The 14512-nt window shown below is 30.8% G+C and overlaps 1 protein-coding gene across 1 annotated transcript; it reads right to left on the reverse strand.

Annotated features, from left to right (window-relative positions):
• Positions 1-6051: 6051 nt before the first annotated feature.
• On the reverse strand, positions 6052-11220 carry LOC131668561 (uncharacterized). The gene is made up of 5 exons (XM_058942845.1): positions 11200-11220; positions 9437-10552; positions 6856-7882; positions 6317-6529; positions 6052-6247 (listed from the first exon to the last, which is right to left on the reverse strand). The coding sequence occupies exons 2-5, from the start codon at positions 10536-10538 to the stop codon at positions 6052-6054; spliced, it is 2538 nt and encodes an 845-aa protein (XP_058798828.1). The 5' UTR covers positions 10539-10552; positions 11200-11220.
• Between the last annotated feature and the right edge of the window lie 3292 nt (positions 11221-14512).

Raw genomic sequence — 14512 nt, forward strand, 5'->3', positions numbered from 1 at the left:
CAACGTGTTATTCGGATACGGTTGGCCACCGTATCCACGACGTTCTTGCGGTAGGTGCACCTTTTCTTCCCTTTGTTAAATCGTTGTTAATTTGCGTGCGAATCCGCGCAGCGAGCGCGAAGAGTTTATTGTTTTGCGTGCGAGCAGGTAGTTCGCGTTACTCGCGGTCTTTTCTCTCTCTCTCGAATAGCGTGTATTGTCATTCACGCGTGCGTGCGTGAGACTCTCGGCATACCCTCCGTGTAATTGGTTTGATTAAATAAATCATCCTTTGTTTCGTTTAAACGAGTTTATTAGTCGTTATTTTGTCATTCCCTTGCCCGAAGGTCGCGCCTAGCTTTGTTTACATTGTATTCGAATTCGCCGGTAACGCAGCACGAAGTGTGCGAGACGTTAGGCGGGAATCCTCAATCTAGGTTCCGATAGCGGCCGCACGAGCGCTACTAGCAAGAGCGACAGCGCCGCCAAGTGGCGAGTTGGGGGAACCCAACTCGGAACTTTGAAGAGACTCTGCGCAGGCGCACTCCGCGGCAAGGTAGGTTAATGCGCATCGAGCGCATAGATAACAAGGCTTCGTATAGTTGAAGCACGGGCACTTTTAGGAGATTACCGACTAAACGACAGCCTGTTACATGCAATATATATCACAAAATATTAAATTTAAATATATTTTCAGTTAAACTGATATTGTACTTCGATACATACAAAGGAAAATTAAAGAAGAATTTCGTGATAAGCATTGTTGCAGTTTTTATCTAAATTCAGTCAAAATAGTTACGAGATGGGTGACGAGGTTAGTTATATATTTTTATTTATAGTTAATCACATACTTTTTGGAACTTTGTTGAGCACTGTTCATTAATAAATTTTCAATATTAAAAAAATAAAGTTATCGATACACTGATGGAATGTTGACTAACACTGATGCGCGAATGATAATTGCAAATTTTACTATCACCTTTACTTACAAATTTTTAAATTTTTTTTCATATCTGCTTATGAATATATATATTTAGTCGAAGCTGACAAATTATTCAATACAATTTTTTAGATTTTACTCGTTAAGTAAAAAATTAATGTTGAAATCTACAAAATTGCAAAAATTTCGCAATCACTATTATCAATGTTTAAATAAATGTATTTATTCTTTGTTTTAGGAAAATACAGAGGAAAAGCAGAACTGCATTGACAATAAATTGTGGGATAAAATTGAACTGGATACTGCTATAAAAATTCCAACATACTTAAAAAATCTATTAACTATGAATGAATTTGACAATCCAACAGCTCTGGCAAAATTGGATAAGAGTCATATTACAACTATTGAAGAATTTGTAGGTGACGATCCAGTACGAAGATTTACTTCCAAAGAATGCAAATAAGAAGTATTACTATCATTTGTATGAATCGAAGCCCGAAAAATTCAAAATTATGCCTGGACATGTGATTGTACTGGATCAATTATCCACACACTTTAGGAAGAAAGATTCTTGTAAAATACAAAAACAAAGGCAAATAGATGGTGGCGTTGAGCCAACTGTAACCGAAGATATGAAAAAGCTTGAAAAACTTCTTACTTCATTTGTGAAAAATACCGTAGTGAAAATATTTCAAGAATATAAGTGTGAATTGAATGCAGATTGTCAGAAAAAATGAGATGAAATACGCTGTATTGTAAAAAAATCGAATTCTACCAATGCTGCCATCGATATTAAGCAACAGTTCCTTGCATTCGCTGCTCTTCATCCATAATTGTATATTACTCTAGAAAGAGTTGGACTTTGTCGAATTATAAAAGGCATTATACAACTCAACATTTTGATCAAACAAGCACGAAGTCACAAAAATCAGACAATCCAGAAAAATTACTTTCTCGTTTGAATTCTAATGGTAACAATGGTACTACTCCGGAAGTACTTGAAAATGAAATGCAGGAGACCGGTAAAAGAAAGAGATATGACGATGAAGAAGAAGATCTTTTGACTGACGAGTCGATTGAAAATAATAATCAACGATGACTATTCTTAGATGTAGAGGAGGAGGAGACTACAGTGATTGCATGCACTCCTTCAGATATCTATAATATTACTCCAAAACCTTCCTGATGGAAATCATATAAATATTAGAGAGCAGAAAGAAATCGACGAGCATTAAATCGACATATCGATGGTCAAGGTTTGAAAACAAATTATTTTCAAATTATTAACGAGACGAAAAGACTAATGTTGGAAAATTTGGCATTGAAGGAGGTATTAGATTCGTATATTAATGCTACTACCAACAATGACAACGATAATAGTTCTAAGTTTTTAAAAGCTCTTAATAATTCAGCAAAACAGAATAAAGATAAAAGTAGTTCGGCTCTGCGCTATCAAGAAGATTTAAAAAAGTTTGCATCGTACGTGTTTATAATGGGAGGTCGTAGTGTTTACGAAACTTTAGCCAAAAATTTAGGTGGTTCCATACCTTCCGTATCAACAATCAGTAAAAATTTAGTTAAATATAATAATCCGATAAAAGAAGGAGAATTCCGTTTTGCTGAATTAAACATTTATTTAACTGAAAGGTCTCTACCAAAGATAGTCTGGATTAGTGAAGATGGAACCAGAATTACCGGTAAAATCCAATACAATGCACGAGAAGATCAAATTTCTGGATTCGTACTGCCTTTTGATAAAAACGGTTTGCCAAAAACTAGTTTTTATCCAGCAGAGAGCTACGAAAAAATAAAAGATTATTTTACGTCTTCTCAAATATAAAATTATGCCTATGTGATAATGGCCCAGCCTTTATACGAAGGAGTTGCTCCGTTTTGCCTGGCTATTTTTAGTAGTAATAATAGATTTACAAATGAGCAAGTGTCATTACGCTGGGATTTGATTAAAATTCAAGCTGCTCAATGTGGTATAACAATTTTAGGATTTTCAGCTGATGGAGATACAAGACTTTTAAAAGCAATGAGGCTAAGATCATTTCTATCTTCTCCGAATACGCCATTATCTTGGAAATCATTTTTTATGCAATCTTTGGTTCAAAATGAATTTTATATTCAAGACACTATACACGTATTAACAAAAGGAAGAACAAGATTTTTGAATGTCAAAATTAATATGAAAATTGGAAAGTATTCAGTTTCGCAAAATCATGTTTTGCAGTTAATTAAAAATCATAGAAAAGAAAAGCATGGTCTATGTAATTTAGATTAAAATCCTACAGATAAAATGAACTTTGATGGAGCAAAAAAGCTGTATTCTGAAAGTGTTATATCACTTTTATATAATATACTGTTTTCTCATGCTACCATTTTATACTTGAAATTGATGCAGAATATTATGTTAGCTTATTTAGATAAAAATATACAAGCCGCAGAAAGAGTTTATCTATGCTGGAAGACTACTTTTTTTCTCAGAATGTGGAGAAAATGGCTTACTAGTAAAAAGTATTATATCAGTAAATCTTTTATAACAACAAACTCCTACACCTGCATAGAATTAAATGCACACTCCATAATTGGCATTATTATTTACTGCAAAAATAATAATTGTCCGGAATTATTTCTTCCTTTGTTATTTAATAGTCAAAGTTGTGAAAAATTTTTTCGAGCTGCACGATCAATGACTTCTACTTTATCTACAATTGTTAATTTTAGTATCTTGGAGTTTCAACATAGAATAAATAGAATTTTTTTTTCAAATAACGTGACTCATGAATTGAAAGATGATTATATATTTCCTCGGACCGAAAAGAAAATGAAAGAAGCTAATGAAAGGTGTTCAATTTTATGCTTAGAAGGACTACCATCAGAAGGCCAATTATTAGAAATCATTAAATTAGCATGGATAGATGCAGTGACAATTGGTGTGGACATGAATATTGTGAATGGCTCGCTTGTAGATGAACCTCCAATTGGATCATTTGTACAATGTAATCTAAGTGCAGATGATGAGAATGAAGATGAGGAAGAAGATATTATAAGCGAAAAAGAAACTTGCGAAAATAGTCAACGCAGCCAACTTACTCCTGAAGAAGAACAAAATCTAAGAAATGATTTATGTAGGATTGACAATAACGATCACATAAGCAATGAATCTGAAGCCATTTTAAACATAAAGAAAAATGAAGTCCTATATACAGACGAAGAAGGATATATTTACATAGTTAAAAAAAGCACACTGTGTTGGATGTTAACTCAAGACAATACCAGATTAAGTAGTGATCGTGTACAAAAATTCAGGACAAGAGAAAAAAAAAATTAGTTATTTTTTAAATTTAATATTTAAGGCTTAGTCATACGTTATTATAAATCTGTAATGATTTCCAAATAAAAAGTTTCTAAATAAAAATTCACCGAATTGTTTTTTACTAGTTTTTTCAATATGTAAATATTTTGTTTGTTATAGGTAGAATTAAGCTTATTCATGAAATAAAACTTTTTAAATAAAATTCTAAAATTCCGTAAAATTCATATCGAAAGCTGTTTCAACTATAAAATATTCACTTTGGATTTACACATTTTTATTATAAAATACAATAATTACCGTGGTAGCAATGTTGATGAAACATTTGCTAATTTTTCACGAAAGTTCATCCCAAAAGAACTTTCTAATCTTAGAGAGATTCGAAAAATCATTATAATCATTCAATTATTTCTTGCAATCTTTTATAATTTTGAAAATCTTTGCAATCTTGTCAAGATTTTAATCTCGAAAATCCTTGCAATCTTGAAAAAATCAGTACAATCTTTCATGTATTCATGAAGATTGACAAAATCTTCTGTATTTTTGAAATCATTAAAATCTCTGAAGATTGTGACTATCCTTCAATTTTCAATCTGTGTACACTTTTTGAGGCAGTGGATAACCCCTCGTTTTCAGACAATCATAAATTAACTGGATTCAAGATTAATGACGTCCCAAAGGCAAAAATTTCTATAGATGATAAATATTTTAAGCTAATAAATGCAATTTTTCATTGTGGACCAAGTTTTGAAAATGGGTATTATTATAATGTATTAGGCGAAGAAACTTATTCTGATTTCATACTTCTGATTGTAATGTATGAAAAATCATGGCCTAAAGGCTCCAAAGATATATATATGGGTCATTCTAATACTTCTCGTCAAAACCGTGCGCACGGGGTCAACCGATTTTGACGCCAATTTTTTTCTAGATTTCATATGTCAAAATATGACGTCTTGAATTTTTTCAGATTTTTTTAAGCAGATCTAGGGTCCCTAGATTTTTTCAAAGTCCCTAAATCGACCAAAAATCGGTCAAAAAATGGCCATTTTCAAAGTGTCATAGAATCGTCAATTTTGAAGCTACAGTAACGGGCGAGAGCTCATTCTCTTTTTCTTTTTAAGAGCTTTCCATTGGTATATTTCAAAATAAGTTTATGTGACCCGGAAGTAGCTAAACGGCCAGGAACGTAAAGCACATTTTATTCGATTTCCTCTTATCTTTAAAGCTCTGTAAAATTGTCAATTTTGAATATTTTTCATCGCACAAGACACCATTTTTTTGGTCTTTTCAAGACAAAAAAAAACAAGTCTTCATACGTAAGAAAATGTTCAAAATTGACGGAGATACTGCCCTTCCAAGTTTGCAATTTTAGCAAAAAACGCATTTTTTGCGATTTTTGAGTGCAGTTTTCAATACGTTTACCTATTTCTTTTGAGCTAAAAATTTCAGGAAATGTTCCAGAAGTGTTCAGAAATAGGGGGAAAAAAGTTCCGTAATTGGCATCGGGCTCCATCAAACGATAAATGGCATGTATTTTCATCAATTTTTTTATGTTTTTCCTCTATTCTTAAATAATTATGGAATCCTAAAAAAAAAATTTTTTCCTCTTTTCTTTGTCAATTACATTGCAAATGTTTTTCTGGTTATAGATATTTATAATATGTGATTTTATTAAATAAAGATAATTTAATTGTACCTGATAAATATACGTAGTTTTTGTGAGCGGTTTTGTAGAATATATTTACTTCAGCATACAAGCATTCATAAAATAAATCAAATGAATTGTAAATTGAAATAAATATCTTTATTTTTAAGCTATATTAACAACGTCAAACTCAGTATCAAAAGAATATAGTTTAGCTTTCATTGTATTTAAGTCTATGGGTAGAAAACAGTGATATTGCCTAGTGTTTTTAATAGTTTTTGCATTGTTGAATCTACTATCCTTCTTGGAGGAAAGCTTCTTTCCTCTTGCTTCTACGTCGTCATTGGAAACATATAGATATCTGAAATATTATCGAATCAATAATATATCTGATATATTATAAAAATATTTTTCAATAATTTTAACATACTTTATATCAGAGTCAGTTTTACTCAGATAATCGTACATCTGCTCGGCATCCAAAATGCAATGCCCTTGTAAGGCTGCTTTTCTTGCCCTGCGTTTTGCAGCAGCTCCAATGCCATCTGCAGCGCTTTTACCATGAGAAGTCATAAAAAAGTTGTATGATACAACTTTTAGACCAAAGTCCTCTTCATGGTAGCAGATATTAATCAAGTGATTTCTAAAAAAAAATAACATTCAATTGATATATGCTCAAAAATAATACAAGTACAATTTTGAAAGAAAAAGAAATGTCAAACCGCAAATTTAAAATGGAGAATCCATTTACTCTAACACTATTATGTATTCTCTTCTAGCAATTTAACATTTAAAAACGATCTTTTTTTAAATTGGAACATTTGTTTCCAGATCTCTTAAAGTTCAAGAATCTCTTTATCAAATCAAAGAAATTTAAAAACGACATAAGGGTGGAGGGCCATCACAGTCAACAATAATTAGCAAAATCTATAAAAATTATATATTTGAATAAATAGTATTATATCTTACTTATTTTTAAACTGGGTTGGAGCTCCATCACTGAAATAAATAAGCTGTGTTATCCAAGGAAACTCTTGCTTTATTTCATTGAGAATAGCTTCCTGGAATGCATTTACAGAATATGCTTGATGAGTTTTACTGTCCGAAATTACGCAATAACTTTGGCATGACACGTCACCAGTCCCATTATCTTTATAGTATAATACTCCAGTAAACAATGTAGCCTGCACATTGTTGAAATAAAGTCCTTGGGGTGAATTTTGAGCTATGAATGAATAGTTCTCGGCGAAATCTATAATAAGTACTGCAGTAAATCGATCTAGTGTTTTGCGACATTGACAATAATAGTCTTTTTGTTGAGAAGAAATAAAATGGTGCTGAGTTAAGTTGTATATATCTTCAGAAGTAGTATTTAAAAGCACCTCGAAAGGTTCGTCACACTCTATAAGAGATATTTTGCTGAAGGAAGTATTTTCTGAAGTATTACCAGCTACTTTAGTAGTGCTCCAAATTGTATATTTTACATTTCGCATTGACTCAATATCGATGCCATCGCTTAGAAATTGATACACGCTATCTTGAGATGGACAGCTATTGCATTTGCGGAACATGCAACATTTATTATTTGTTGAACAAACTGAAGCTGCAATAGCTTCTCTGTAGCTAATCTTGGGATTGACAGCTGCAGTTTTAAGTTTTACATTGTCATGAGTAGAACAAACGCAAATGTTGTGTGTACCCGGTTCTCCGGCAAAAAAACAATATGGCGGCTGTAACTGACAAAAAAATGCTAGGCATGGAATAGAAGATTGAGTAGTAATTTCTTTCCAGCTATTGTATAAATCTTTCTGGTCGTACAACATAATTCTTTTTTGGAAGACTTGTGGTTGTTGACCTGTGACTTTTACTGTGATTTTTTCTTTTGCTCCACTGCATTGTGAACTATTTGTGTCATCTAAATAGAAATTAACAATTTCTTTTCTTACTTCGGGAGAGTACTTCCAATACGTTTTTCTTTTTCGTAGGCTCAAAATACCTGTTAATTTATATGAAATACTATAAATTTAGTCACAAATAGTAGACATAATTTTTATACATCTATAATGAAAAACTAACACTTTGGATCATGGATTTTGCTGAACCTTTCACCATGGTTTTGTTTTATATTGAAATAAAAATCTACTGAAATAACTTGATCGGAACCGGGAATAGACACTCTCTTAAGATAAGTGTGCTTAACAATAAACACAGCATCGTTCATACAAATATTTCGAGCATGAAATAAAACAAGAAAATTTCAGTGTTTTTTTAATTGATATTCAAATAAAAAGCATTATAACATTTGCTCAAACTTTGAAGTATTATTCCATTAACGTTTTTCTATCTATTCTCCCAAACTTGTTAACCTCTGTAATTTCCGTCGTACTTTTTGCAAGCATTTTCAAGGCTGCCCCATAAGAGCCAATGTTCAACATACCATTTTCAATTTCATATTTTTCAAAATGTAGCCTTATAACATGGGTTAAAGACAATCACATTACATTCAGAATACTCTCAACTTTTATATATTCCAGTTTTATCAAATTCTGTTATTACTTTAATATACAGGGAAATGTCCTTAAGAATTCATATATGTTTTACAAATTTATGACCGTAACAGTGACAAAGTGCAACCACAATGTAAAAATAAAATATTTTTCTTGAAATATTTTTCTTGAAATATGAAGGGATAATATTTTTCATTAAGTTATTCATTTATGCGTGATATATTTAAAATGAAAATACGCAGTCATATTGTTTGAAGTTTAGTTGTTCATGCGCAAAATTTTATTCAATCAATTCAAATAATCGAAAATAAGATTATTATCTGTCTTGCTACAATTAAAAAGGTTAAATTATTTTTGTTGCCTAAAATGTGGTCTATTACCACTGACTCTTTAATGTATATGAACAAATCGTGGTGTAATTCAGTGCAAGTTCAGTGAAGAAAATTTCCCATGAGGTAACTATTATTCTGTTAGTGAAAAAGCAAACTTTTAAACCCAGAGTGAAAAAAATATGAAAACGCGTTGAAATTTTGAAATTCGGCTTGAAAATAGCTTATTTATTTTTATATTTTTTTTATGTAGAATGTAGGGGTCCAAAGTTCATAAGTTTTCCACAAAAAAAGTTAGTTTATGAGGTATGGAACTTCTTTAATGTATTTTCCTTCATGCATTTTTTTAAAATTCAACATTAATATTTTTTAAATATCACGATTTTATTCATATTACTTTTATACCATGGGAAATAATTCAATTACAAAGAGTTCAAATCTGGAGAGTTCAAATGATTGAATATAATTATTTGGAATAAATAACACAATTGAATTGATCTTCGTCAAAATAAAAGTTGAAGTACTATGTGTTGAAATTTCATTTTTAAGGTTTAAAAGATTAAGCAATATTCATGACCAGAAGGGCTTGAGTAATATGCAATGCATAGTGTACTTTGTATTTAATTAAATATTTTTGATTTAATTAAAGTACAAATAAATAAATATGAAAAAATTAAGTTAAATATAAAAATAATGCAAATTTATTATGATTACCAGTCTTTTCTCTCAATTTATTAGCTTCACTAAACATGTATCTGCTGCATGGAATGTACAGTTTTACATCTGAATATTTCCAAGTAGTAGGCAAGAGTGTCAATAAAGAAACTTTCTCATTATAATTTGTTGCAGGAGCATGATATTTCTTTTGAATATTAGTGACAATCTCTTGAAACCAATTGCCTTCATTTGACATTTGTTTGATATTATTGAATTTGGGTAACTCGACCTCATGTGCATTTTGAAAAACCTGGGATATCTGGTTTACAACATCTTGTAAAATACCAACACCTTCATTTATAATACGATCATCATTCAACTTTTGGCGCTTGAATGTTATATCAAAAGGTTCAAGCATTTGGGCAAGCTTTCGTTTATTCTGACTGTTTGATGTGAATTCAGAACTCGAAGAACTATGAGTAAACCCTGGTGTATTCTCTGTGCTGCTAATTTCTTGACTTTCATTACATACTAATGGACTGGATTGTGTACCTTTAAATTCAGCTTTTGAAGATTGTTGATATTTCAACATGTCAGAATTCAAGCGAACACTACAAGCATTGCACACCTTATGTTCCAAGCAAAAAGAAGTTTTGTGGACATTCAATAAATAATTTATATATTCTTGTTTCAAAAAAATTAAATCATCATCAACTTTTGTTCTATGCTTTTGAAATGGATCAATACAGTATTTAAACTTTTCTTCAAAATTTTTAATTTTTGTTGAAAAATCATCTTTACAATGTTTACATAATTTTTTACCAGGTATAACTTGACGATCACAGCTTTTTAAAATTTTTTCTGCTAATTTTAAGTCAATAATGGTCAAAGTGTTTGATATGTTTTTATCATGTACATTACAAGGATCACAACAATAACGCTCAGCATGTGAATAAAATTTAATATATTTCTTGTGATGATAATCACAAATGGATTTTTTTTCAAGACTGTTAAATCCTGGTACTCTTAAAGAAAGAAGCTGTAAATCTTCTACAGTCAGAGAATCGATTTTGTATATATCCTTATTTGCACGAAATCTTTCTTTATGGCACTCTTCATTTACAAGATCACTTATAGAGCAGCTATTTTCATTTGACATCTTATCACTTTGCACTAGCATTAAAAAAAAATTTATTATTTTCAATTTCTACGTCATAATGGTACGTTGATATTATGATTAATTGCAGCGAACTTAAATCAATGAACTTATACAGAATCATATTTATTGTAGAATTTTTTTCAGTTTTAAGGGCCATCCCATCCTCTTCATTAAATTAACTTAAAAGATTAAAAACCATTGTTGACGTTTCGCAAATCATTTATTGCCACTTCAGAATTATATATTTTATTTACACATTGTAGTAAAGTTTTTTATGATGATAGTTTAATAACATAATGTTCGTAAATATTGCAAGTAATTGTTAAGAAGTACATGTTTATTAAAATGTACGACAGATTCGTTCTATGTACCGTTATGAATCTGTCGTACACTTTAATAAACATGTACTTCTTAACAATTACTTGCAATATTTACGAACATTATGTTATTAAACTATCATCATAAAAAACTTTACTACAATGTGTAAATAAAATATATAATTCTGAAGTGGCAATAAATGATTTGCGAAACGTCAACAATGGTTTTTAATCCTTTAAGTTAATTTAATGAAGAGGATGGGATGGCCCTTAAAACTGAAAAAATTTCTACAATAAATATGATTGACAAGAACAAGGGTGAAAAAGTACAAGTTAACTTATACAGAAATTAAATACGAAGTCAAGTAAACAATGAATGCAACGGTAGAACACAAGTAAAAACACGGTTTAGACAGAGAAGCTGCATGCTAGCAACGAATATAAAATAAACGCAGAAGCGTCTAGTGATCCTATTCGCTACTTCATTACCTCGTGTCGCCCTCTGATGGATCAAAAATGACAACTGTTTCGGACTCAGAAAAATGATTATTATAAATGTGCGATCCTTTAAATATCAATTTGCTATACTTACACACTTATAATGAAAAAAAATACTCAGGATTCCAAAATTATTTAACAGATAGAGGATAATATACATAAGAGTGTTAGTGTCAATATATTTTTTTTTAATTTGCGGTTTGACATCTCTTTTTTTTTAAATTGTACATATATTATTTTTGAGCATTCATAAATACATGTAGAAATTGAACATTTTTCTGATATTACAAATGATGTGATGTTCGAATTTTTATCAAAATCTAATTGATATTTCACTAATTTGACGAAGACGATTTCCAAATTTTTTGATTCATTAAATATTTTAAAATATTTTAGTTACCGTATACATCAATTGAATGTTTTTTTTTGCATAACTTAATATATGTCTGGTCAAATTAAATTATCTTTCTAAAACCAAATATTATAAATATCGATAACCAGAAAAACATTTGCAATGTAATTGACAAAGAAAAGAGGAAAAAATTTTTTTTTTAGGATTCCATAATTATTTAAGAATAGAGGAAAAACATAAAAAAATTGATGAAAATACATGCCATTTATCGTTTGATGGAGCCCGATGCCAATTACGGAACTTTTTTCCCCCTATTTCTGAACACTTCTGGAACATTTCCTGAAATTTTTAGCTCAAAAGAAATAGGTAAACGTATTGAAAACTGCACTCAAAAATCGCAAAAAATGCGTTTTTTGCTAAAATTGCAAACTTGGAAGGGCAGTATCTCCGTCAATTTTGAACATTTTCTTACGTATGAAGACTTGTTTTTTTTTGTCTTGAAAAGACCAAAAAAATGGTGTCTTGTGCGATGAAAAATATTCAAAATTGACAATTTTACAGAGCTTTAAAGATAAGAGGAAATCGAATAAAATGTGCTTTACGTTCCTGGCCGTTTAGCTACTTCCGGGTCACATAAACTTATTTTGAAATATACCAATGGAAAGCTCTTAAAAAGAAAAAGAGAATGAGCTCTCGCCCGTTACTGTAGCTTCAAAATTGACGATTCTATGACACTTTGAAAATGGCCATTTTTTGACCGATTTTTGGTCGATTTAGGGACTTTGAAAAAATCTAGGGACCCTAGATCTGCTTAAAAAAATCTGAAAAAATTCAAGACGTCATATTTTGACATATGAAATCTAGAAAAAAATTGGCGTCAAAATCGGTTGACCCCGTGCGCACGGTTTTGACGAGAAGTATTAGAATGACCCATATATATATATATATATATGTATGATTCTCAGCTTTGGAAGATTTTCAACGGTTCCAAATATATCAGAAACTATCTAATATATTCAAAATATATCACAATATATGCATGCAGCAGCTCGAAAATATTGATAAAATAGTAATATATTTATAATTTATTATTAATATTTATAACATATTTAATAATTTATAATATTAACATTTTGAGGATTCAAGGTATACATTTTGAGGAGCCTGGATTATATTTTTAATTTCTTGACATTTTGAGGATTTTGAATATGTAGACCTTTTGAGGATTTTGTAATATATTTAGAAACCCTTGACATTTTGAGGAGTTCGGAAAGTATTGTAATCGAACTGACATTTTGACCATTCGGTAATATAGATATTTTGCAGAGATGGAAAAATGATATTAAACCCTTCACGTTTTGAGGATTTCATAAGAAAGGAATTTCAGAAGATCAAAATACATTATAAAACTATTAACAATATATAGTTCATGAGTATCATAATTACCAGGACACGGGTAGAATGATCATTACGTGATTTTAGTTAGCCGTTCAACCGTAATTAAAGATTATGAATCTCTTTTGGATATGTGACATATCTCCAATTCTGACCAAATCAAAATCGATTTTGAGAGCGACATTGGCTAACAATATTTATTTTTATTTAGTCATTGTGAAACTGAGAGAGAGATTACGTTGACATCTCCAATTCTAGTTATGCTATTGGGAATCATTTGAGAGATAAGTTCCGAAAATTGATCACCGGATTAGCAGGACACGAGTATCATTATCGTTTGCAGTACGCCATTTTCGATGACAGCTCAACTGAAAATCAGATTCATAAATCTCCGTTAGTATTGTAACATATCTCTATTCTCAGTTATAAATGTCCGTTAGTATTGTAACATATCTCTACTCTCGGTTATGCTTGCGGAAAGTTGTAGAGGAAAAAATTCTCAAAGTTGATCACCGGATTAGCAGGACATGAATAGCATTATAGTTTGTAGTACGCCATTTTTGATGCCTGCCCAACCGAAAATCAAATTCATAAATCTCCGTTAGTATTGTAACATATCTCTATTTTCGGTTATAAATGTCCGTTAGTATTGTAACATATCTCTATTCTCGGTTATGCTAGGGGAAAGTTGTAGAGGAAAAAATTCTCAAAGTTGAATACCGGATTAACAGGACACGAATAAAGTTATCGTTTGCAGTACGCCATTTTCGATGACTGCTCAACCGAAAATCAGATTCATAAATCTCCGTTAGTATTGTAACATATCTCTATTCTCGGTTATAAATCTCCATTAGTATTTTAACATATCTCTATTCTCGGTTATGCTTGCGGAAATTTGTAGAGGAAAAAAATCTCAAAGTTGAATACCGGATTAACAGAACACGAATAAAGTTATCGTTTGCAGTACGCCATTTTCGATGACTGCTCAACCGAAAATCAGTATCATAAATCTCCGTTAGTATTGTATTATATATCTATACTCGGTTATACTTGCCGAAATTTGTAGAGGAAAAAAATCTCAAAGTCGAAAACCGGATTAACAGACCACGAATAAAGTTATCGTTTGCAGTACGCCATTTTCGATGACTGCTCGACCGAAAATCAGTTTCATAAATCTCCGTTAGTATTGTATTATATCTCTATTCTCGGTTATAGTTGCCGAAATTTATAGAGGAAAAAAATCTCAAAGTTGAATACCGGATTAACAGGACACGAATAAAGTTAACGTTTGCAGTAAGCCATTTTGGATGACTGCTCAACCGAAAATCAGATTCATAAATCTCCGTTAGTATTGTAACATATCTCTATTCTCAGTTATGCTTGCGAAAATTTGTAAATGAAAAAATTCTCAA

This window comes from Phymastichus coffea, unplaced genomic scaffold (genome assembly GCF_024137745.1).
Source record: "Phymastichus coffea isolate CEN01 unplaced genomic scaffold, Cenicafe_Pcof_1.1 PCOF00080, whole genome shotgun sequence".
NCBI lineage: Eukaryota > Metazoa > Arthropoda > Insecta > Hymenoptera > Eulophidae > Phymastichus > Phymastichus coffea.

Excerpts from the sequence above, each read along its gene's own strand:
- LOC131668561 (XM_058942845.1), bottom strand. The coding sequence starts at position 10,538 with ATGTCAAATGAAAATAGCTGCTCTATAAGTGATCTTGTAAATGAAGAG. Across the intron at positions 6,530-6,855 it reads CCAACCCAGTTTAAAAATAA|AAATCACTTGATTAATATCT; the intron begins GTAAGATATAAT and ends ATTTTTTTTTAG. Across the intron at positions 6,248-6,316 it reads AAAACTGACTCTGATATAAA|ATATCTATATGTTTCCAATG; the intron begins GTATGTTAAAAT and ends ATAATATTTCAG.